At 39.8% G+C, this 27,030-nt stretch overlaps 1 protein-coding gene across 9 annotated transcripts in view; it reads right to left on the bottom strand.

Annotated features, from left to right (window-relative positions):
• Cap (Cbl-associated protein) overlaps positions 1-27,030 on the bottom strand; it is a 99,454-nt gene that overhangs the window by 4,145 nt on the left and 68,279 nt on the right. For 7 of the 9 annotated variants that reach the window (XM_078190580.1, XM_078190579.1, XM_078190581.1 and 4 more), the window contains 8 exons: positions 24,859-24,945; positions 22,967-23,013; positions 22,123-22,292; positions 16,949-20,923; positions 16,200-16,259; positions 2,629-2,833; positions 902-1,160; positions 476-587 (listed from right to left, as the gene is read on the bottom strand). In XM_078190580.1, the coding sequence (XP_078046706.1) occupies positions 476-587; positions 902-1,160; positions 2,629-2,833; positions 16,200-16,259; positions 16,949-20,923; positions 22,123-22,292; positions 22,967-23,013; positions 24,859-24,945 (4,915 nt within the window). The remainder of the gene's footprint in view (positions 1-475; positions 588-901; positions 1,161-2,628; positions 2,834-16,199; positions 16,260-16,948; positions 20,924-22,122; positions 22,293-22,966; positions 23,014-24,858; positions 24,946-27,030) is intronic. The other 2 variants (XM_078190585.1, XM_078190586.1) reach the window with 1 other exon arrangement.

The following is a 27,030-nucleotide window of genomic DNA, read 5'->3' as shown; positions in this document are numbered from 1 at the left end:
GTAATAGTTTGCTAACTTTTTCCATTCGATTCATAGTACAACAACTATTTTTTTATCGACATTGCGAACGTAACAATCTTTAAATAATTAAGAACATCGAAATTAAACGCGTCTGTATAATAATTAATTAGCAATTTTTTAAACCTGCATGAATATAACTTCGAGTAGCCATGTAATATAGGATATTCGAAACTGCTTTAAATTCAGCATCCAATTTTAATAGTTTCGAACACTTACAGAAACTATAGATAATTTAATACAAGTATCACAAATGAAATTTTAGCGAACCCATCAATGGTAAAAGAAATTTCTATCTAGATTGCAGTTTCCATTCTTTCAACCATTTCGTATAAAACTATGCATTCGTATAAACTTTAATTGAAAATTGACTAGAAAAGAAAAATCTCTCAATCGTATTTTAAGAATGTTTTCTCTGAATTCTAGAAAGGCAAACGTTTGAAACAGAATGGTTTACCTTTGGCGAGCGAGAGTTCGAGGTTCGTCTGGGCAACGAAGTTGAACTTAGCGCGTGCCTGTCCCTCGTAGGGTTTCTTTGGTGTGGTTCGCATACCGTCGTATGGTAAAATCTATAACGCACAGGAAAAGCCATTTATTTTCGAATACGTCGCGTACGCGTAAAATTGTAAGGATTCAACCGTAAGGGGGATGGGTAAAGATCTATTTCCAGCGTCGCCTGCCGGCGTCTTCTACTCGGAACCTAAGAATTCTAAGCGAACGGGACTTCGACTAAACCATTGTCCCCATGAAGACTTTATTCGCGGAGAAGGATCCGCATTGACAACCGGCTCTTTATCGATCGACGTGCAAATTGGTGGTTACAAAACAAGGAGAACGCGCGGAAACGTGACGGAACGGTGTGTAATTCGGTTAACAGCGTTACCTCAACATAATTTGACGGGAACAATCCGATCATGGCATTATGCTCTCCTTCGTACCAGTTCTTGTCTACCTGGCGACGCACAAATATTATGTCACCGCGACGGAAATTCAATTCTCTCGGCGATTGCCCGATAAAGTTGTAAAGCGCTCTCGCTACGAGACGCGGTTCCGGCGTTTGCTCCTGGGATCTGCTTCTGTGGCTGAGATCGTCGACGAAGTCGTCGTAACGGTTCAGTGGAATCGGTGACTTCTGGGATGGTCTGGAATCAATCATTTCACGACTCAGAAAAAGCAATAAACTTAAATGCAAATCACTTAAAACGCTGGAAAACGTTTAAATATCGTCTGTTCGAGGAAAAGCCGAACGAAATATCTTTAAACGAAAATAAACGCTAAAACCGCCAAGAAAGACGGCAAAAGTCTTGTCAAAAGTTGCAAGAAAAAGTTGAAACCAAATTTATATTATATAGACCGAATATCGTATTTAAAACAGCGTGTTAAATCACATAAAGCGTCGCGAAAGTCTTGGAAATCTCTCTTGTTGAATTTGAAGAAAATTTGTTACTAGTTAATTTTAAGTGAACACCGCATTGATCGCCGAGAACTGCCACGCGCACATATGTGGACGTATAGAATATGCAACAACTCGAGATCAGGGTCAACGTATAGATAGAATCGTAATGTCATGAACAGTTACGAGAGTATCAAGTCCGGTGATGGATTTTATGCATTCGTTATTTCCACAACTATTTGACTCGCGTTTACAAATATCTGTGCTGCAATTAAGTATCGCGTTAATTAAAGCACGCGACCCCTAACAGAGATTAATTTCCACTCGATTCTACTTCCTCTTCTGCTCGCATAGATACGTGCAATCTGTTGATAAAAACCGCATTGTATTTCTTCTTGACAAAGTTATTAATTACCGTGAAGCAAAATATGAAAAAAGCATAAATATTTCTGGACAAAGATTTCATACCATCATCTGAAATACAGACCGAGGGAAGTGCGAAAATTGCATAGAAACGAAAATAATTGTTGCAAAAATAAATCAAATTTTATTTAGACTCCAACGATTTCAAAATTATTCGCATGATCTACGCAGAAATGAAGCTTCGATTGTAAACACGATAATTAAATATCAATTAACAAAAATTTCGACCAGGATGAACGAAGATCGTTTCAGTTCATTTTACTGAAAGCTATAGCAAAAGAAAATATTTCTACCTTAGACTTTTAATTTTATTTAGGACAGAATTCTATTTACAATTTTCATATGCAAATCCCGTACTAGATTTACGACAAAACTAAAACGTTCTCACGAAGTTCTTCATATTAATTCTTTAAAATTCTATAAATATTTTCCTCCGCGTGGTTCACTCAACAACTATAATTAATTTTCAGACTTCATTCTCTCGCGCACTTTCGAGTTTAATAAACTGTTTAGTAAATAAGTTGACTCTTATAATTTCTTTAAACTAAAATGATCATGTCCGGTCGTTTGTTCGCTGTCATAGGAAAACGGAAAATTAGCGCGTCGAGTGATCCGCCGACTGTCGCGAAAGCGTACGAAAAAGCGGAGCCGCACGCGTCCCAGTTATTTCGCTCAATTTTTTAAAGAATCCGTGGAGGCATTGTCAGCGCGACAAACGTCCCTGTTCCGCGGCAGTGATACGGTCCATGGAATCGGGCAAACAAGCGGGTAACAACAAAGCGACGAGTACTTACATGAAGTTGTCGGTGTGCCGTCGCGAATCAATATCGTGGAGTTCTTGAAGATACTTGCGACGACGTTCCTCTTGGTACACGCGTCGCATGTTCTCTGTGCTACGGCGAGTGAGCTCTTCCTCGCTCAATGGCTCTTTCGCCTCTGTACGCACTGGCGAACGGTAGTGAATCGTCACCTCGCCCTCCACGTAACGCCTCGGTGATTCTGCGACAGTGAACCACCGTTATTACTCTTTGTTTTCAATTAATCGATATTAACCAGACAACAAACTTCCATTCACCGCTACTACCACTACGCCGTGGCGATATCACGACCTCGCATTATTTTCATCGAAAGTAAGTCAAATTCATTTTTGAAAGTGATAATCTTGATAATCTTGGTTTTGAAGTTAATAATCCAGAACACTGAATTTTTCCAGAAATTTTCAGACATTATTTCTATTCATCGGAAGACTTTAGAATTAGTAACTATTGCAAACTAAAAATAGTAATTAATGCAAAGTAACGACACTCGAGTGAGCAAGAATTTTATTACTCTATTTAGAGTAATTTTTATGGCATGTGCAGATTTTTTAAGTCTTTGTTTTGCAATAAGTAATCTTCCAGTTGACTGTGGAAACTTCTCTTGAATTCTAATTTTCGTCAAATAATTTATGAACATATCTCAACTACATTTTTAGGGACTCATCTTTGGAAAAGTGTAAAAGCAGAGGTTGCACAGAAATTTGATAGTTTAACAATGATAAAGATCACCGTACCAAATATAACAAAATAAGATTTAATGTTTCATAACTTCAGCAACGATTATTATCGATTAATTGATTAGTTTTTGCTCCTGATAAATTGTTGCTTTATTAATGATTAAAGTTACTCCCCATTTCTAGTTCGAAAGTTCATTGTTTTTTGCTATATCATAATTCTATTTTTAGCTTAAAGCCTCAAACTTGAAAGAATTTAAAGACGAGCATCAATTTTTATTTTATAAATAATTTCACGTTTAATCTACTAATATTGTTTTCTTATTAAAATTTAAGCAAAAATTGTGGTAAATCGTGAAAAATGAGAGTAACAAGATCATTTATCAGTATTATTCGATGTTAATTATAGAATTAAGATTTTCTGGTCGACGCTGGCGACGCTGTAATTGTAATTATTTATCACTATGACTCTGAAATCCCATGCCTTGTAAGATAACACTCGCGAAACGAGAGACGTGTATCTGCATATCGTGTATCGTGTCCCAGCTTATCTAGAATGCTGATCTACATGCGCGCGGGTACACGTTAATTATTTAAATTTCGTATAATATACTTATCCTCGTGCCACGATATTAGAAAAAATAACCGATTAGATTGATCGCCGATGGAAATAATTAATTAATTAATGGCGAGATTAGCAGGACATTAGAAACGAATCGTTAACTTCGGAAACAGTTGAAAAAAAGGAGAAAAATTACTATAATTAAAGAGATTATTGAAATACGAAGCTCGTTCTTCACTGTCAAACACGTGCAAATTAACAAATATTTATATTCGAACATGCACTCCAATTTCATTAAATATTGAAACGATATTAAATTAAAAAGTAACCGCAATACCGTGCAGTACTAATTGTAACGTAAACTAATTGTATAATTAATATATCGTCGCTTAATATCTAGTCGTCATTGCTTCGGGATGTGCAATTAAAACTAATTGTTTAATCACGTTTTTTTTCACTCTACAACGTTGTTATTTAAGCTTCCTTTTTTATCCTCGTCAAAGATATTTGAAGATATTGTGTAGTGTTACGGAAAAATATTATTAACTAATTACGATTACGTAGAGTTCATCCATAAACCAACGAAAACGGGATAAGATTTTCCGGAATAAATGTTTCATGATACCGCGTAGCTCTCGTAACTGAACTTCCGTAAATTATTTCACTGATTATTAAATTCAATTAATTCGCACAGATCGAGCCATTAAATTGCTTCCGCGCGCTCGCGGAGTGTAACTAATTCCATTCGTTTCACCTGTATACACATATTAGACGAAAACGTTATCGCCGTTCGTTGGCGATAATAATTTATTCTTAGTTGTTACCGGGCGCCGGTTTCGCAAGAAGCTACGAATTTCAATGACTTATGATAGTCTGAATAATTCACAAAAATACGCGCACGATTATTAAATATTAATTAATATTTGATATCAATAGTATCAAATATTAATAATTTTATTAAACGGTGTTTTCGATGAGATTTTAGATACCGTTAATAAATAATATCGACATGTAACAATCCTACATTATCACAGCAAACCATCTGGCAAATAAATAAATACAAAACCGAGTAATTTTTTTACAGAAATGTTTTCACAAAATTATTAATAATATGGAAATTAATTTTCCTGGGATCAACAGACAAATCAATGATCTACAAGCAATCGTTCTTTTTTCCAATTGTATTTGTTTATTTATTGAACAGCGTACAACCGTGCCGGCTTGTTACAGATTATACTAACTCTCCGAAAAGAAACATAAAAAATTGAAAACTGATGTTTTAAAAAAAAGAATGAACTTTTTCTCGTTAAAAAAATTTACTTTATTTTTTAAAAAAATTAGAAAGTCGTATTTTCATACAATATCAAAAGTTTCGCACTGTTGATAATTTTTTTAAAATATAAACAAATTTGGTAGGTAACAATTTGTGTGCGAAGATAATCTCCTTGTTTATACGATCTTTGTTTCAATTATAAAGACTTGTTCACCAGAAAATGATTAAATAAATTTCTATGCAAGCGTGCATAGTAAGAAAAATGGCGCGAGATTTAAATACAATCCTTTCGTCGTTGTAAAGCGTATTAGTTATTTTTAGGTCCCGATTGTTTTAGTATTAATTCATACAATAAAAGCAAAAATACACGAGAATATCCTTCATCTCGACTTTCCAAAAAGTACAACAATAATAGAACTAAGCGCCTCGAAAACCCAAATATTGTTTAAATAAAAATCATACGTATCTTGAAATGTTAGAGAAATGATGGAAAGTGACGAAAAGTGTCATCAACGTTTTACGTTAGAAAACAATTACCGAGAATCATCCATATTTTAAATGTTTACTCGAGAGGCTTCTCTTTTCGTAGCCTATCTCCAAAAAATTCGCCGCTATCGTACGATCTCGAATTAATTAACCGCGAAATAGCGTAACTTAGGAAGAGAATGGTAATCACGTAAAATGATGTGCGTGTCTACTGACTGTATGGAATCGGTCCGTAAACTGAAGGAAGCGTGGTTCCGGTCCCGGAAGCTCCGCTGATCGAATTCACCTGATCGGACAAAGCCCCGTCGAGCTCGGCTGTCCGTGATCTCTGCTCGCGCGAGTCCGTTCGTGGATCGGCGATTGAATTCTTCGAGTTGTACACGAGCTGAGGCGATTGCAGTTCTCCGGCCGTGGACCAAACGTCCTCTTTCCCATTTCGACACTTCGCGGACGCTTCCCCACGAAAAGAGTTGGTCGACGATGTCTCTTTACAGTCGTCGTCGTCGTCGTCCGAGCAGTCTTCCTTGATTACGGTCTGCAAACCGTTCAGTGGACGGTCGTAATCCCTGATCAAGGACACGTTGACGTTCTCCAGCGCTTGCAGCTCCTCGAACTCCTCGTTCACCTTCGACAGGTCCAGCGGGGCCGGGATCTTCGCGATCCTCACCCTCCGCAGTGTCGTGTTCTGCGAGAGACTCGGCAGATCAGCCTGGGACGCGAAACGACCCTGATTTTCTCTCAATCTCTCGGTGAAGCCCACGCTGCGTTTGAACGCCGTAACTTTGCCCTCGGCGGGACGAGCACTCTGCGGAAAGGATAGATTCGGCAGCGACTTGCAGAGACTCTGTTGATAGTAACTCTTCTTCTCCGCCTCTTGCGAACCGGCATCGGCGACGAGGCTCTTCGGTTTCGAGATCTCGAGCTTTCCGTACAATTTGTTCGTTGCTTCGATATCGGAATTATCGCCAGATGCCTTAGCCGAGATGCTTTTCGCATCCGCGGTATTCCCTGGTGCCTGTCGATTGGAAAATCGATGAACCAAGGGAGTTCGACTCGGCGTGTCATCGCCGGCACGGTCTCCGCGTTCTTTCGCTTCCGCGACTCCTCGCGACTGTAAATCTGAGACGATGGCATTGTCCGGGCTTGGACAGCTCTTGGGACCGTCGCGAAAACTCGACAAAGTGGTCTTCGAGTAATCTCTGGGGCAGCTTTCTTCTTCCAGCTCCGGCGTGATGTTCACCCGGCTACGGGGCTTCCGATCTATGCTGCTGATCGACGACTGGTTGCTCTGACTAGTCAACGTCTCCGTGCTGCCGAACCCGTTGTACTTCTTCCGGGCCTCGAAGTCTTTCGGATAGTCGTTTGCGTAGTTGGAGAAGAACTGTCTTCTGAGGTAACGATTCCGCTCGAAGATCTCGTGCAGTCTCTCGCGGGTGCCTTTGCAAGCGGAGCTCGAGAGCTTCTCCTCGTTCGACGATCTGCCCTGCTGGTCACGCTGGCATTCTTCGGGGAAGCTGTACGGCTTCCGCGTGCTCTCCTCGAACTGGTTTTGGTACTCGTCGAAGAAGTAGCTTCTCTCGAATTCGGTCTTCGGCTTCCAGTTCCATCGGTCCGGCGACGGTTCCCGGTGACGATCGTAGTCGTTGATCCAGACGGACGTCGCCTTCTGCACCTGCGGCACCGAGTGTCTCTCGTAGTTCTGATACTTCGGCACCGGTTTCTTCGAGTGCCGATGGTTGTTCATACGGCACATCTTCTCGAGATCGTTGATCTCGACGGCCAAACTCGCCCACTCGGGACTCTTCTCGAGATCCCGGACACGCGACTGATTCTTTGTCGACATTCTCATTCGGTGTCTTTCATCGTTCGACTCGGAATTACGATCGTTTCGCGCGGAAGCACTGTTGGGAAAGCGAACGGGTGGAATGGAACGACAGTGACTGTGGCAAAGGGTTTTTCATTGTCTTTATTTTAACGCTAAACCTACGATCGAAGGGATCGTTTTCATATTTGTTTATTTAAAAATTGTTGGAATGAAATTGTTAAATAAATTCAGTCCTGTAATTGTTAGAAAGCTTGTCAAGATTTATCGAAACTTTGTAGGATTTCAATTATAATACAGGGTATACCGTTTGATTATCTCCTAAACTATAGTTCGTTTCAAAAAGGGTTCTAAATGTAATTTTCAAAATGACGTTTTTTGAAACGAACTATAGCTTAAGAAATAATTTAATAGATTGCTTTAAACGGGGCAACCTGTATGGCGCTTGAATAACAATTTTAATAAATAAACGATTATTCTAACTGGTCTGGTAGTGTTAGCGTTAAAATATAGATGCAATGGTCTAAATAAATTCAGCCACAGTTTACACTAATCTTCAATTTTAAATTATTAAAATTAATTAAATTATTAATTTAATATTTTTATGAATCACGATATTTAAATTTGCAAAATATTTACGAAAGTCAAGATAAGATATTAATTCCATGAAATTATTAATTTAAAATTTTTATGAATACACGATATCTGAATTTGCAAATTTTAGTTTACAGTAATGTTTAAAGAAATGTAATATTCTTTAGCTCGTCACAGTAATGTCGTACAAACGTCAGATCCACGTTTCGATCGTAATTTCTTTCCACCAAGTGGACGCAATTAGCGTAGTATTAATGAAAGCAGTAGATCATTATTGCATTTCCACGGTGTTATGTCGTTTCGTGTACATCTACCTTTATTAGACTGCGTTTGATGCACTGTTTCCGTAGTGGATTATGAAGATGCGCTAAATTGATTGTTAAGAAAACTGTTTAAAAATTCACCGCGGATTATTAATATTTACGACGATGTATACGTTATGTATATCGGGAGCACCGTGTGATCCACTGTTATTCTTAATCAGTTGCATAAATTTATTGCGATTTATTGCTACCTTCTTTTTTTTATGAAAGGGGGCAATTAATTTTTGCTAAACTGTCGATGAATATTCTATACGTAATTCGTCTTTGCGAATCAGATCAGAAATATTTATACATATCGGGCGTTAACACTTGCATATAAATACGAAAAATAAAAGGTGAAATATCTTGTAATATTAATAATAGAAGAATAATAATAATATTGCAACGGAAAAAAGATTTTCTATTTACAATTTCATTATAAAATTCTATTAAAAAATGTGCATTTAAAGTGTTTAAAGAATCACACAAATGTTTAAAATATTTACGTTCCGTTGATAAGATTCCAATCAGACTGATAACGTATCTGAACTATAGCGAAACTTTTGAAGTTGAACTACTGGCAGCACCTTTGAGTATTGATTTGATAGAAATAGGGTATAACAGGTTAGAACAATGTCAGAGAAGGACAAGGTCGAATAATTTTGAATAGTATTTCAGTCACTGTACAGTGAACTATTATTTACAAAAAGATTCAAGTGATTCAGACCAGTTTTTAAATAATTTATAGCATTTTCTCAATTCTGATTTTCACTGTAAAATAAAATATTTATGTGAGCACGAAATAATTAAGAATTCCAAAAATAGAAAGCTTTAGATGAATTCGACGTTTTCTGCTAGCGCCGCGAGTTTTGCCAATTCCACGGTTAAGCATTATTTGTTACACCGAAAATCTGTTTTGAAAGATGGTAACGGGCGTCACGGTGGTTGCGCAGCGCGCGAAGATCTTGTCTGACAAGAGGCTCGAAGCTGCCGGAAGTTTGCAATCCGCGGCATTCGCGTTTTCGTAGACTCGAAAGTCTCTACGTTTTCTTTTTCTCGTCCAAGCAACGAGAAACGAGAATATAATTCATCTGTTTTTCTTCAACCTATTATATAACAAAAGAGTTTCTTTAATCGACTTCACGGTTATGTTATTTCGCTGCATAAATAAGGATTACAGTGAACATTATATTTATATTAATGGAACGTGTAAAATCTAAAGGATGCTCTATTTATCTTGATCATTTGCAAAATAATTACATAATTGACAAATGAATATCTACAAACAGTGGCAAGATTTTCATTATTCTTTTTCTATCCTTTGTTCTTTGCTTTTGTTCTCCATCGTTTCTAAACAAAACAGAAACTACGTATTTCAACTTTTCCTTTTTTACAGTTTTAATAAATCAAAAGCGATGCAAAAATATTCTTAAATTCTGCTAATAAATGCAAAAAACCTGTAGTCTATTTATAAGATATTTTTAATACGTTTAAACAAATTTTCTATAATACCGTTCCCTTGCTGATATGTTCAAAAATTGTTCAATCTGTCAATTTCCTAGATTGTTAACTGCTCGTCGCATTAATCAGGCGACGGATTATATTTATTAATCAACAAGGTTTGTAGTTTACTTGGTTTAACCTTTCGCACTCGACGTCATCGTGGACGTTGTTATAATAATATTTTATTTATATGAATTTGTAGCAATCGAGAAATAGTTGCAAATCGCTAATAAACTTTAACGTTTACGTCATATACTAGAATCACGATGTCCCCTGAGAGGGGACAACCGAGTGCAAAGGGTTAATTGATACTGATCTCGTGAAAACAATTGAAAATATTCAGTGCAGCAGCTATAATTGTCGATAATTATTCCAAAATTGAGAAAATCCTGCGATCAACTAGCAAAAGGTACACGGAGATGAATCGATTTCTCTCGCGCGTTAGGAAGGATCCGTACAAGGAAGAAATTTCACGTGAACACGCACGAAAATCCCAAGAAGAAATTCTTCCTCGAATCAATACTCTTCCTTGCGTTGCTCCATGAGAACCATTCGAATAATGTGTTACACGGATTCCGCGTAAAAAGAAGTGGATCATTAGAGTAGGTGAAATCGTTGCGCGATAGAGAAAAAAAAAAGTGCGGCTCTCTTCCACGTGAACAAACAATTCCACGCCGCGACGCCGGGATGTGACTACTAATTTGAATAGAATGCCGGTTATGAGCGTGCAGCTTTACACCTTTCTCAGGGGGGGGGGGGGGGTTTTCCCCCCCCCCCCCCCCGTGCAAGTAACAATGTGATTGTGTTCCCGTTGCGGTAACTACGCTTAATTTCAACCACCGTTATCAAAACATGGATAATTTATACATTTACGAGCAAAGATTATCCATCGTTCAACAATAATAATTTAACGTAATTTTACCAAAATACAGATTAACGACGTTCCGCGTGTGCGTTAAATTTTCAGTCGTTTTGCTCAAGTGGTTTCGCTAGATATTAATTAACAACGTGTGCAGACATTATTTTGAAATCAGAATTACGAGAACATGAAAAACGGATTATTCGAGTAACTTCCATGGATTTCTTGATCGACGAGTTAAATTTCTAAAGAGAAACTATAGCGGCGATTCTGGCACAACCGGCAAAATCGAAATTTGCACAATCATCCGCAGGCAGGATGTCGTAAAGTAGAAAAAGGAATATTTTCTAATTCCCGATTGAAAGAGCGTATCGTTCGGTCATCTGATATAATAATATTCCGGGGGGAAAAAAGTGACAGAAAAATTTCCAATAAAAAATAAAAAATCAAGTAATTTGATTTAATTGATTGTACATCGAAACGTTTAGTTTGTAAATGGCTGATTATTGAAAGAACTTTTAACGACACGTGACCGATTACAAGATGTTTACGTGACCATTAAAATTCGATTTCTGCTTCGAATTTAATTTAATAACAATCGCTGATCGTCATCGCGAAGAAGTGAATTTTCTTCGAGCTTTTCAAGCTTTACGCGAAGGTATTAATTAGCGATACAAAAGGCCGGCGATTCTATCAATTATTACTTGTTATTAACGCCGCTGCTTCCATTGTGCAATTAAGGATATTAATTAAGAAAAACCTGGCCACCGGTTGCTCAACCAAAACAGACTTTCTATTCCCTATCGTTGATTATCACGCAATTAACTCTGCACTTGATCGAAAGGAACTGGTCGCGCGAAGTTTCACCGCCGGAAAGGGTTCCGCGGTATCCTCCGTCAAATCCCACGATTATTGTTCGTAATTCTACGGTTTTATGTTAGAGATTATTAAACTGTATTTAACAGTTATTTGTATTAGTCGGACGAAAGAGTTCGTGTGCGGATTATCGTGAAAAATAAGAAATTGTCTGCATCGATTATAAGATTATAATTATAATAATCGATTATAAGAAAATAATTTTATTTCAAGTTTAAGGTTTAATTGAATTTAGTAATGAAAATTTTGTTGTTGAGATTAAATTGTTCAGAAGTTGGTATTACAATTTAATTCGAAAATATTATATTGAAATTACATTTAAAATGTTTTTAGTATACTATTTTTAAGGTCATCTAATTATTGTCGATCTACGAAATATAAATTCAACGTATTGCATGGTAATATTCATTTATACATTGTTATAATATGAGCATCTAATACAAGCCCGAGAAAACATGAGAAATAAACGTAGTATTTATCTTATTAAATTAAATTTCCTTAATAGCAATATTTTTAAATTCCATCATTAAGAACGTGTTAAAAAATGACACAAAAAGTTGATTCTCTCTTTTCACCATTCGCTACGTTTTATCACAGACTGAATCATCTACTAAAAAATTTCAACCTCGAGTATTCTAAAAAATGATCGACACAAATGAAACATCCTTCGTACAACAAATGAAAATATCTTTTCCAACTTTTCTTTGTCTCGCAAGTTCTGTATTTCTGCAACAACAAATAGAAGATGCTATTGTACCGACATTATTCATTAGCGTTTCGCAAGGTCTAATCTCGATCGCAATAATAAAATGATTAAAGCCATTCAAGAATTCTTGCAACACGATGACTTATTTGTCACGGACTATAATCTCGGTGGTTACGCGGATTTGCAAGTATGATACCAGTTTCGCATTAATTCACGCTCGTACGTATGTATGCTTCCGTTCGAAGTATTAAGGAAAACCAGTCGAATGTACAACCGAAATAACACGGTGACGTGTAGATAAACTTAGGACAACGGGAGCTGACGTAAGTATTATGCATAGACTCGTGACAGAGCGTTCATTGAAAAATTTATGCGGATGACTAAATATTATACGAACGAAATCATTTGACATTCGCGTATAAGTATAATAATGCGATCGCTCGACGAACACATGAACTGTAACCCGTTACCACAGACTTCACTACGCGGGACTCGATGCTTCCACTGTTTTTCACTTTTCCACTACTTTCGATACACTGAGGCGAACCGCGTATCTCGTTTCGCGAGTCCGGCTCGCGGAAACTTGGCGAAGAAGATCCCGAACGATTTCTGGACGGCGGCGGTCGTACGGTTCGGCGCGTCGGCTCGCGACTAAATCGCGATTCACCGGCGGGCGAAATGATACGAGGCGCGACCGGGGAAAAGCGTAGCCACTGGAAACGCGTCTAGCCGCGATGATCGGTTGATAAAAGTTATCGCCGTGTGTGCACGTTGAACTCGCCAGTCACAAACAAACGGTTCTTCTTCGCCCGTGGAAACGAGAGCCGATTCGCGCCTCTCCCCCCCTCCACTTTCCACGCGACTCCACCACTCGATGGATCTCTATTTTTGCTGAGAACGCTCGAATTTCTATTCGTCCGCCGACGCGACGCTCGCGTCAATTCAACTGGAGCAATTTGGTCTGACACGGTCTTATGTCATAATTTCATCTCGGTTCGCGACTGGAAGGTCGTCCCGCTACTACGCGACGCTCTGTCTAGCTTCTAACTTTCGTGTCAAGCACTATTGACCGTGTGTTGTTTTATAGGAACGAATCGTTTATTTATTTAGACTTTTTCTTATTTTTATTCCGATGCATTAGGTCATAAGGTCGTAAAAATGTTATTTATCTTATTAATCGCGAAAGATGATATTTAAATATTTATATAATAATATTGAAGCTTGTAGTACAATATAACACGTTTATCTCAATAATAGATAACAAATTAATTGTTACTATGGCAACCGATCGGGGGAAATAGACAATTTATAGGCCAGCGGTCGATGAAGCGTTAATTTCAGAAATTTATCCACGAATTTCTTATGAATTTCTACAGTTGTCTATAGTTTTCTATAGAATTTCTATAGTTTCAACCTTCTAGAGCCCAGGAAAATTTTATTCAAAATAAAAATAGACAATAACTATTTCAAACCGCAAATTGGTTCTGAAACGTTCGATCCATATATAAAACAATCTTTGTTACAAACTTCTACTCTCGTAAGAAAATAATTTCTTATGCTAAAAACAAGATAGACTTTATCTTATATTATACGCATTTGAAAGTGCCATAAATGCTTGAGAAAATCCGCAGACAAATATTGAACGATATAGCAAAAGCATCGATAAGCCGAGTCCGTCAATAACAACAGTTTAAGATTAATGCTATATTATGATTAGATTCTGCTCTCGTTTAATTCCTCCAAAAGACTTAAATATCCAATTAGAATACTATTACAGACCTATTTATTTGTAATTTCAATTAGCTTATGTTTGAAATTTCGCAGAAGGAAGTACAACAGTTCGCGTGCTCCTTATCCAGTTGTGCAAAATGCTGTATCTCGAAGAAATGTATAGCTGAGTAACAAACGCGTTATCGTTTATCAGCGGAGATTAGATAAGTTGGTACACAATCGATATCATAACGTGACTCACTGCTTTTTGGACGTCGATGATTTCAATGACGGGCACAGTTATATTTAGAGTTCAAGATTTGTCAAGGTTTCGTTTACACGAATTAACCTTGACAGCGTCTCGCATGTGTATGTACGAAGAACTTGTTATCTATTTCGTCTGCAAACAAGGTCGCTCGATTCTCTTGTTTCTATGTGGCTTGGGAGATGCTGTCATTTACGTTATTTCTGCTCATAATTATGAAAGTGGTCTAGGTCAAAATTAAAAAAAAAAATGAGTTTATCAGTTATTTAACATCACATTATTCTAGACTAAATTTATTCAATGTAACTTTTACGATATCGTCAATAATGAACCATTGGTTCATAAAATTTTAATTATAGATTTAAAATCAATTAGATTTTTTTCAAATATTTTTTTGATAAATAATAATACTGAAATAGTTTATTATAGAAAAAGTAAAAATTATAATTAATAAATTAAATGTAAATTTGAATTAGAAATTTGTGTTAAATGGTGGTTAGTTTAGTGCCAGGATCAGCGGTTAAACTAATGCACTTTCATAATTATGGGCACATCTGTCGATAGAGTATAAGAAGTAAGAATTGACAAAAATATTTTAAACACAAAATTTCTTCCATCGTATGTAGGAGAAATTGTTTTATCTTAAGACCGACGGTAATCTGATTATTGTAATAGCGAAATACCTCTGGCGGCTTAATTATCTCGGGTACGTGCAAAGTATGCGACGAATCGAAGGCATTGTTACGGCATGTTGATATCGATCTAAACCGTGTTGTTACGGAAACGTATTAAGCAGAAATTCTCGATGCTAATGACTATACTTACAATGGATATCCAAATTACGTTATTTTCACTAGTATTGAAATTAAGAAAATAACGATTAATAAAAGGAGTTTATACGGTCTCAAGCATGCACATTGTTACATACATGTAACTGGGATTGCAAAAATTTTATAATAAAATTTACATTGATACGAGCTGCGAACATTTCATGAACGAGATAATATGAACAAAATTATCGATGATAATCGAGAAGAATTCATATTGATTATCCGATATGCCGTCTAAACTGAAATAAACGCTTTTCGATTATCGATTTATGTTCTTCAAAATTCGCAAAAATAATGAAAATACTGAGAACCCTTTCTCGAAATAAACGTGAAATTATTAATACTGTGAGATATATAACAACGTTAAAAATAAATAAGAATGCTCGTCAAATCAATGTTTAGTTGCAATAATTTTTCCTGGAATCAAAACTTCAAGACACGTGTTAATTTTTATAGGACGCTAAGATTAATATTCACTCCCGTGTTCAAAAATATGGGAAACAGTTCCAGTTATGCGCTATAGAATATTATGCTCCGCAGGTGTTAACGTTTTATCGTGCGCATCGTGGGATCGATTCAGTCACCTGTATGTATGCCATTGTGTTACTTTTTTTTGATTTTTCCATAACAAATAGCCGAATACAAAATGCTTCGTATCTCGGGGGGATCATGCTTCATTCACTGCAAAACAATTCCTCCTCGTTACTCCCCCTCCCACAACATAAAAGATGGCATCTTATGTCATGCATAACGAGCAAATTTCATGCTCTGTTTCATCCAACAGCAGTTACACTTCTCCAAAATAACTCGAGTGATGCGAAATGAACAGAAGTTACAAGCTATGCAAGGCTCGTGAAAGCGTCTCGATTGAACGTTGTTCGTTAACGTACGGATAAACAACATATAAACCGTTTGAATGAATTATTTGTTTAAACGGTTAACATTGACACTCGATGAACACGTTCAATGGCTAATTAATTGTCGGAGTATATTAAACTCTCTCTCTCTCTCTCTCTCTTAAATGCATTGTTAATGAATAAAACTATTTAAAAAAAAAAAAAATGATGATCAGCATGTAGCGTTACCTTGGCAGTCGTCTCTGTGATGTTGAGATTTTGGTGGCGGCGGGGGTGCGTTCGAGTACTCTATAGCCGGGAGAGAGAAAAAAAACGAAAATAATAATTAGCCGCGCTACGATGAAGAAAACGAACGGAAAATCACTTGCCGTAGAGAAATTACTGTGAACACCGGGATCAAAAATTGAATGGTTAATGAAGGAAACTCTATCGCTCGGCATCGATCGATATCGGTATCTCAAAGTGTGGATCTCTCGTCCGAAAAAGAAACGCAATCTTGAAACTTCGTTTGCTCGAAAGTATCCTCTTACGAATCACCAAGAGGCGTCGAAGACAATGAAACTTCCGCAAATTTATCAACTGGAATTTGAATCTTTTCAATTTTGCACTTCTGCGACTGCGTGTCCTGAATTGTTAGCATCTGCGTCACGTAGAATTTCAAATGCCCAGCTTGGCGCGGGGGAAAACAATCGAATGTGTATAACTAGGTTGCTCCGTTCTATACGAACTCTGTTGCACAGGAGTGACCAAAAGCGGATTCAATGTTAATCCGTTAACGGTGAACCGTTCTAATTGCGGAATAATCGTGACACCTGGCTCCTTGCTTCTGACAGACGAAGCGAGCGAGGAGCGAGAACGTTGCGATGAATGAAACTGTGTGGAAAACACGGGGATAGGAAGAAGGGGGAAATGCGTTGGCGTGATTCGCGGCTATCAACGCATTCCGGAAGCTACCGTTTGCGATCTTCCATTCAGACCTTCGAAAGTAACAGTGGGTCGAGCGGTGTAGATTGGAATCGGCGAGCACCAGCTGTGCTTCTGGCGCAGGGGGCTGGAGGACGACGGCGGAGGAGGTTGGTACCTAAACCTAGGCCTGTGCTTGTCGGGATCGAACTGTTGACTCGGCGGCTCCTTGGCCGTAGGAGTGCGCAGTCTGCCCAGCTTCTTCTCCTCATTGATCTCTGTCTTCTTGACGGTCGAGCGAGCACTGTTCGGCGAGGGGGATTGTCTGCCGGCAAGATCGGGCGGCGACGATAGCGACCGCATGTTATCTTTTCGACTGGGGTACCTGTGCGCCACCCAACGGCCAGCCAGATAAGGAGCAATGTCCCTCAGCTCGTGCACGTCCGGCGACGAGGTGAACATCTCGCCGAGGAGCGAAGTCTTCTGACCGAACTCCTCGAACTTCTTCCTCATGCGACCGACCGGCTTCCTCGCCTCCAGCTCTTCCGTCTCCGCTTTCCTGACCAGGCCATTTATAACGGTTTGCGGACCCAGCGTGTCCTTCAGCTCGGCGGTCTTGCTGATCACATCGATGTGAGGCATCGACAAGTCTTCTTTCTTCAGCGGGACGCGTGGAATAGGCGGCGACTCGCCTCTTCGGCTTCTCTTCGTTTCGTACTTCCGTCTCAGCCAAGCCACGTCCGTCAACTCGCGTGTCCTCGACGTTCTACACTGATCCGCTTTGTTCAGCAGACTCCGCGCCAATTCCGGATCGCTGCGGAACCTCTTCGGCGGCTGAACCTTGCCGCTAGAGACGTCCTCGGCGCTCTCGAACTTCACGCGGAGCTTCTTCACGGTTCCGTTCTTGATCAGCTTCTGGTAGGCCCGCCAATACTTGCCCGGATCCGGCGAGTAGCATCGTTGGTAGACGCTCTCGAGGCTGCAGGACGAATTGGACCGCGTGGCAGCACGGTACGGACTGACGCTGCGTGGCCTGTCACGTTCACGGTCTCGTGGGCAATGAAACTGTCGCGTGACGGCATTCAGCTCTCCCGTTTTGCTTCCTGTCCTCTTCCCGGGCAACGTTGCAAACCTGGCCGACTCGATCTCGCCGAACAACTCTTTCAGATCGGCGAAGCTCTGGGACGAGGACAGTCTGGCTGGCTTCGCTCTTCGCGGACCGGCGTCCGTTTTCGCGTTTTCGAAAAACTCGATCTTCCTCGGAACATCTTCCGGCGCGATTGGCTTGTGGATCACGGTCTTCACGGAGGTCTCGGAGCTTCCCGTAGTGCTGTCCAGCTCGCTGCTCGAGTTGGCTGCCTTCGCTTGACCGTTGTTCTGAGGCAACGTGATCGCTAACAAGGGCGGCTTCTTCGACCATTCCTCCAGGACGTTCTCTACTCGTTGCCTATCAGCCGGGCTTCTATTGTTAGGCGTCAGGACCAAGAGGAAGTCGTTCTTCGATTTCGAGGAACCTTCAGCTTCCAGAGAATAACAACTTCTAGGGGACGTGTTCAGCACGCTGGGCGAGCTAGACTCCTTAGGCACCTTTTGGGTAGCCAATATAGAGGCCACGTTACCTCGAGTCTCCTTGGGAGTCAACGCCACTGAGAGCCTTCTTTGGGACACTCTGTCCAAGACTTCCTTTCCAAGGGTAACCGAAAGTCTCCTCTTCTCTGACTCGCTCATGACTTGGCTTGCTGCAGTGCCCCGCAGCTCTTCCGGAATTCTTCGCGACTCCGGGCAACTGGAAGACGACTTTCGATCGCTCGGGCCTGGATCGGACGCGATCATCGAATGACAGCGCACGTGCAGTCCGTTCGCTTCATTTCGAGAACCGTGGTCCGGTACCACGATTTCGTATTTTAAAAGAGGATCCGGCGCATCGGGGACGTCCTGATCCGCCTTACTAGGCGCAGCTTTTTGTTGATCGCTGCCATAGATTTCGTTTAGTTGCTTCTTCAAGGTGGCCACCTGCTCTATGGACAAGCTGCTCCAGAATTTGTTGCTGCCTCCAAGATTCCTCTGCAAATGGTCCAACTTGCTCCTCTGCTCGTCGTTCGCCTTCTGCTGCATCGTGCTAGCTACGTTGATCACCGATCTGCCCCTCCAGAGGGGCTTGTACGAGTCCAGACCTTCCCTCTTCCTCGATGACTCCGAGTCATCGGTTTGCAACTTCTTCAATTTCTGCAATATATCTTCCACGGAGCGTTCCTTGAACTTCAGACCCCAGTCACCTTTCCATTTCAACTTGTCCAAGTCTTTGGTGCTAAACAACAAGTCCTTGTCTCTTTGAACAGCTTTCAGTTTTCCATACAACTTGTTCATCTCGATCTCGGCCTTCTCGTGCGACCGAACCTTTTTCCAGCGATCGTAATCTATGACGTCCTCGCTCTTCATTCTTGCCAAGTCGCTGGAAGAGAACGTCCTCTCCAGTTCACCGAGTCGTTCCAGGCTGGAGTAGAAGTCGTGCAGCTCTTTGTATCTCTCCGACTTCTTCCTCTCGTGCAACAATCCTAGGATGTACTGATGATAATCTTCGCGATCAGCCGGCGACAAACTCATCGTGCTCCTTGTCAGCGACGAGCTCGATCCCAACGTCGATCTTTCCTGGTAGCCTTCCGCGCTCCTCGCTCTGGGCACCTCGGGTTTGTCGTGCTTCAAGCTACGGAGACGTCTGCAGGCGGCCGATCTGATCACCGAGGAGGATTCGTCGGACTCCGGCGACTTCAACGGCGGCTCGCTCAAGCTCCTCTCCTTGATCTTCACCGGATCCGGACTCGGATTTCTCAAATTAGTAGACGATCCGAAGTCGTCGAGCTTGCCGATGGAGGAGCTACTGTCCCAATTCTTGAACCTCGAGTTCGATACCGAACGCTTGTTATTCAGATAAATGCTCAGAGGTTTCAGTGTCGGTTCCGATCTGTAAGTCTCCTTGGTATTCTCCTGGTAGATCCTGGCACGTTCCTGAACCATAGATCTTCTAGCAACCGCTTCTGTCGGAGGGATCGACCTGAGGAACAGATTCTGGAAGAACCTGTCTTTTGTCACGCTCCGCCTTATATTGGGCTCCATGTTTTCGATATTCTCTTTCTTTAGGCTGTCCGCTTCCAAATTCGTTAACTTTTTATCCTTCTTCTTCTTCGTTTCAAGCTTTTTCTTGTTCGGGCACACTTGAATCGTCTCGGGCTTGCGCACGGCTGATCTGACGATCGTTTGGGGTCTCTCGAGCGGTCTCTTCCGTTTGCTCGCTTCGCTGATTGTTTCGGAGGACGACGACGTTACAGAACGCAAGCACTCTCTGCTCGAGACAAATTTAGGGGTCTGCCTGATCACCGGCCGAGACCTCTTGAGGTCTATCAAGACCGCCGACGGTGGCTTCGACGGCGATACTGTCGACGACTTCGTAGTCGAGGGCGTCTCGATCGTTTTCTTAACGGTCTTCTGACACCTGGCCAACGGCACTGTCTTCGATGCTTTGTCGTACGCGTTCCTCGCACTATTGGTAGCCAAATTTCGACCGACCGGAGGAACCTTCTCGCCCGATTCTCCAAATTTGACCAGCCTCCTGCTCGACAAACGCGTCCTGGCGCTGTCGTTCTTCGAGCAGACTTCGGACTTCTTCGCTCCGACAAACTTCGACGCCGGACTGCTGAAAGTGGGACTGTGCACGGTCTCTCGACTGCTCCGTTTACACCTGTCCAAACTCGAGGAAACGTTGGACACCTTGTCGGCGGAGAAGCACTGCTTGTGCCTGGACTTCAGGGATTGACACGCGTCTTTGAGTTGTTGCTTCGCGTACATCTTCAGAGTCTTGTTGTTTCGGGAGGATTGCCTTCGAGGCGGGGACGGCGGTCTCGACGAAGCTCGGCAGCCATTCATTTTTCTCGTCGAGCTCTGCAGCACGGAGGTCCGTTTGATCGTGTTCGTCGCGGTGGTCGCCGATTTCCGGTGTACGCGTATACGCGTCAGCGTCGCCGAAACGGGAAAATATTCGACGCCCGTGTTGTCTGTGGACAAAGTTTTCAATTTCGTAGGATCGCGCGAACGGGGGGAGGCGGGGAACCCTCTCACCAAAAGATACTCCTTGACTTTCAAAGTTAGTGGATGCCGACTTTCGTCCGACGCAGCGTGAAGATTCGAATCAGAATTTGCTCCTCTTGGTGGTGGTGGTGGTAGCTGCTGGTGCATCGTATTTAGAAGATTTAAGCGGAATCAAAAACTTTGGGACACACCAATATCAATAGATACCGAGGCGAGTGGTGCTGCTGTGTACGTGAACTTTGTAAGATTGAAAATATAAATGCGTCGAAAAATGGAAGCTGGACTAGCTGAGATTGCAAGCGGTGACGGAGAATGTTTCTGTCTACGATTTGACTCGCTCTGTTAGAGACACGAAAAATATTAACTTTTCACTCTGTCGAGGGGCCATCACTTAAACTGCATGCACCGATTTTGATGAAACTTCTACGACGGATTTATTTTATATTTAATATGTACGCGAAGCGATAGAAATAGCAACCCTAGTTCCTGTTCACTAAGTTATTTATTTATAATTTTGAGATAGTAGTCCCAGAACTTATTTTTCGTTTACTTATTTATTAATATGCCTTTATTCATTTACCTTCTACAACGCATCGAAAGAATTATTAGCACGCATATACATTGTTATTACACGCGACAAAAATACTACAATTAATCTCAATGAACAGTTTTTGATTAATATACATATATTGTATAATATATACATATAACAATTTTATTCCCGATGCAGTAATTTTTCGAAAGGTGCATAAAAACCGTCCGGTGATAATTAAGAAACACAAAGCGCCAAGTGCAGCAACATTGTTTTATAAAATTTTTAATAATTCCCGACAACACGAGTTCCAACAAAAATCGGCGCATGTCGCGTTAAGCAGTGCGCCGCCTGCGCGCAGAAATAGTTTTATAATACGACACAATGTCCATGCACAGATTCGTCGAACTCCGACCACAAAGTTAGTACTCACACATAAAAACGACAATAAATATAAGGCGAGAAGACGAGCAACTTTTACGAGCAATCCTTTCTATGCACACATGCCTCTTTGCGTAAGATCGAAACAACACCAATAATAGAAATAGAAGACTTTTGCTTGAGAAATTCTTGAAAAGAAAAGTAAAAAAGATTTCGAATAAACAATCATTCGCAGCCAGGATTTTCGCTCACCCTTTGGTCGTTCCGGGGCTGGTTTCCGCAGTCCATGGAGAGGAACGTCTCCGCCACTCTGCACGGTCTTGTAAGCCAATCTCTGCTCGAATTGACTGAGGGGATTGAGATCCTCTTTTCGGCGAAACACAAGCGTCGAGTCGCTTTCGTAGCCGGACTCTTTGAGAGCACTACAAGCAAATTTTCTTATATCATCATTTTTTTTACAATATTAATACATCATTTATTTTTTAATTTTTAATACATGATTTATTTTTAAAATTTTAATATATCATTTATTTTTTACAATTTTAGCAGATTAGCTCTTATTTAATTTCGCGGTTACATTATTACGACAATATTATAAGCAATTTTAAGTGTAAGTAATATAAATATGATTTTCTGTACTATTTGTTAAATTATTACTTCAAAAGATAGCATTTTAAGCATTGATACGAATTGATTAAGTATTGATATAAATGTAATTTTGTATGTATTATATTATGTACTACATTAAATAATGGGTACAAGTATGATTTGAATAAACGTGTTTAATATACTTCTAAAGATATTTTCAAGCAAAATAAAATTGAATACAGTTAAATATTATTGTATAAATTTTAATATGTTCTTATATATATATTTTCATTGATGTTACTATCACACTTAATGATACAGAAAACGAATCACACGGATAACTATTTTAACTACAATTTGAGAAATAATTTGCATCGATTCGAAAAAACTCGGTTATCTCAATGGGAATTGAATATTGGAAAACGCGAGAGATTTAAGAAATCATTTGTCATCGTCTGATCTCGGGTAAATAAAGAGAACTATTGAAACAAGCATCGTGATCACTCACTGTGTCATGTACGGTTTCGCTGGACGATTGTCACGTTGATCGAACGGCTGGAAACAAAAGAGAGAGAAACGAAATTATTCGACAAATCTCGGACAGGCTTTTTAGCTGCGCCGTGTGTGGATCATGCTTTCGAGTGGAACCAATACAACAGTGGATATATATATGTATGTATATATGTATGTATTTAAAAGAAGAAGAGAATTTTCAGTGGACAACGAATAATCGATAGTTTATCCATAAAACATGCGACATTCGGCTAATGCTAAGCTTTGAGAGTGACAACGAAAGAGCAAATGAAATGCAGTTTGGGTAATATGGCTGACACAGAAGAAGAGAGACAGAAGAGAGAAACAGAACGAGAGAGTTTCCGTGTGTAAACATCGACAGCGAGAAGAGAAAGGACGAACACTACAGAAATCGAAATATACCACGTCGGACAGAGAAGAGGGAAACGACGAAGAAACCAAAGCAGAAAAGAAGAAACAAGACGATACGTTAGATTTTTACTGGAAAGTTCTGTCGAAGATTTCATTCCAGAGATTCTTTTGTTGTGCGAAAAAACGATAATGATTTTTGCTATTTATACGGTACTTCTGTTAATGCTCGGCGATGTATTCAAATTGTTTCTAACCATCGATTGCTAAGACGAAGTCTAAAATTGGTAAAAATCGTCATTTGTTAATAGAATGTTGTTAAATTAAATTAAAGTTAAATTAAAGTTACATCGATTTCCATTTATACAACTCAATCGTCATTTGCTAACAGTTTGCTCTAATTATATTGCTTAGAAAATTATTTCGATCAGCCCTCGTATTTCTATATCTTTTAAATAAATTAAACTTTTTGTCACCGATAAAATGATACCATAAAATCAAAATGATACTTTCTAAATTATATAACAACTACGTGTACAATGAAATTATTCTGAAGGAAGTACATTAGAAATAGCAAAAATGACGATCACAATGAATCACTCACAATATTTCAAAATTTCAATTTATCATATAATTTTTCAAAATTTCAATTTATCTTTTATATAATTTTTCAATTTAAACACAAGTTCGTTACGCGCTCTGTGTTTTAACATTGAACTCGATGGTTAGAAATGAAATTTGTTTGTTACGATTCGACGTCATATAATTTGTCATTATCGAGAATTTCGAAGCTAAATCATTATAAACCGAACCTCGAACGACTTGAGAAGATTAAGATAAAACGAATTACAATTGAATTTGTGATTGGAGTATCATGAAAGCGTGGACAGAAGTTCCCTGTATACGAATCAGAACAGAACGATAGAGGGAACAACATCATCGTGCACACTACTCTTGATGATGATTGTAGCCTCTAACCCGTGAAGCGTGTCCAGTAAGAAGAGAAGATTTCGTCGTTAACGGCGACGGTATCATGATATGATTGTTGCTAGAAATAGAAGAAGACGTGGAAGAAGAAGAAGTAGGCGAGACGCGATGGTGATGATGGTGATGGTGGTGGTGGTGATGATGGTGAGGATGACGGTACTGCTCGTCGCCGGTAGTAGCTTGTAGTGTCGCCGATCTGTCGTGGATCGGCGAGCTCGATCGGTGCAAGCAACGATCCGGTAGCACGAAGCTCTTTGATCTTCCGTCCAGCATGCCGGCGTGCCAGCTGCAGTCGGCAGCCCGATCAAGAGGTCGCTGGATCCGATCTTTCCAAGGATCGTCCTTGCCGGTTTCGTTCTTTCGATCGAGATTCAGTTTCCTCGAATGGTCGAGCAACACCGTGTTGCTCGACCACTGTCTCGTTTGGGGTTTAGCATGACGGAGACCGGCGTGGGAGGATTCCTCGACGGTTCGACGAGATTTCGGGACGACCTCGAGGGCTTTCGAGCTGCTGACCGCTAGTACCCTTACATTGTCTCTGAGACCGCGATAGATCAGCTGCCCGTTCCGAAGCTCCTCCAACTCCGTACCCTGAGGATGTCCATTCTCGTTCAACCACTGCCCGGTTGTTAAGGGTGTCGGTTGAGCGTGGGTAGTCGTCGTCCACAAGACCACGGATCGACACGTTGTAGGTGCACAAGATACGCAAACAGCAAAGACACGCACACAAACACACGGACATCGATCACAATACGTGTACAATACCTCGAAATGGATCGCGCTCTTACTACTACCAGCGTCGACGCGGTCGTCAACTCTGATCATCCACCTTGGCAATAATAATTTTGCAACTAGTCGCGGGACGCTAACCCTCTATAATAGCGTATTTGAAATTCTGACCCGTGAAATAGTAATAATTTAGCTGCTACCTTACACCAAAGCGGGAAATGTGATTAATTCGTAAGGAAAATGGCCGAAACCCCTTTTTAGAGGCATTTAACCCCTTTCCGTATTTGGACGAGTCTGGCTCCTCATAGAAGTTTCTCTATTAATATCTTGTTAAGTGTAAATACTATTTCGTTCTTTTAAAGCAGATATTGCAGCAATTGGTATTTAACCATTTAAGTAAATGTAGATAAACGTAGTAAATATTTTTCTTAATATATTATATATATTATTAATATATTTTCTCAATATATTATTTATATTATTAACATATATTATTAATATATTATTATAGTAGAAAAAGCTCTCATCCTTGTGACTACGAAGAAAATAGTACGGTAAGGGGTTACTATAAAAATACTATTAAAATATGCGCGTCATTTATTTGCGGAACAGTCGGTGCAAATACCCAGGTACTTAAAAAATTGATATCAGAACGGGAACCTTTTCTATTTCCAACCAAATAATTTCAGTATTTTGACGTTGCTGTTCTTCCAACTCCGGTTATATATATTTTTCAGTATCTTTTCCCTTTATATACATTTTGTTCCGAATAATAGCATTATAGAGGGCTGAAAGCTGCGCGTTGAAACACGGCGCACACGAGCGAGCGACGAAGAAAGCAGCTACGAAAATGACAATGCCACATTAGTACGACGAATCATTAAGAGGTATTATACGTTTACGATTGATTTAATCACGAAGTCATAGGTTAAAGGATCGATAAAGTGAACGAATGAAAGAGGGCCACATTTTCATCAGATCTGTATACAGAGATTGAAACTCAAGGTATTTTACTTGTAGATACTTAGAGAAGGTGTTCTACTACTCAACCGTCTTACTGATACGTATACTGATTTAACGTAAAAACAAAATAAAACCTCTCATGATCAATGAGTCGTGCTGTTACAGGAATGCTGACCGCAGCGGCTACCCAAACAGAAATTAGAAACTGTTAGGGACCTGTATCCTAACCGCAACAGGAGTCGTTATAGCAATCTCTACACACTGTCCGCTTGATTCGTCTTTTAATGCACACGTGATCCATATCTCCCTTGGATAATCAGTGTACTTGGGAAAACCGCGTATTATAGAATTGTGTATACTTTGTTCAACTAATTCCATTCTTTTTTTTAAGGGTATGAAACAGTTCCTTCAATTCCTACCATTGTTGAGTTTATAATATTCTGTCAACATTTCGCCAACATTGCGAATATCTTCGTCGAAGATCACAAGATGATGTTACGTCACATGGTATAGAATGTGTCACATGGTATATGAATGAAAAAGTAAAAAAATAGAATCACGATACAATGTAAATCTTTAAGTATTGCATTATGTATACGAAAATAATATGCTTCTTTAGAGACGTTAATGATTTATGAATAATGGAGAGGGAAACAAAGCTCTTGTAGCGAAGTTGGTATACTTGGTATACTGCTCATTTTTATGCTAATGAAAAATGCGTTTCTGAGAACTTTCGTCAACAATCTTCTTGGATTATAACGTTGTATTATCACTCGATTAAGCTGTGATGGAGTGGCGCTCCTAAATATACTATATTTATATACTGAATATACTATACAAATTAATAGATAACAATGTAACAATGTTCTCAAATTTATTCATTGACTTCACAGTTTTCTATCTCACCATTTTTATTATAAATGTCTAAAAGTTATAATTTTCTGCAGCTTATTTTTTCGTTCGCGATAAACTATTAAAAAAACTCCAAATTGTGAACAAATATTTTACTCG

Source organism: Augochlora pura, chromosome 9 (genome assembly GCF_028453695.1).
Source record: "Augochlora pura isolate Apur16 chromosome 9, APUR_v2.2.1, whole genome shotgun sequence".
Lineage (NCBI taxonomy): Eukaryota > Metazoa > Arthropoda > Insecta > Hymenoptera > Halictidae > Augochlora > Augochlora pura.
Note: the sequence above shows the minus strand (reverse complement) of the source record. Positions and strands in the feature narration are given on the sequence as shown.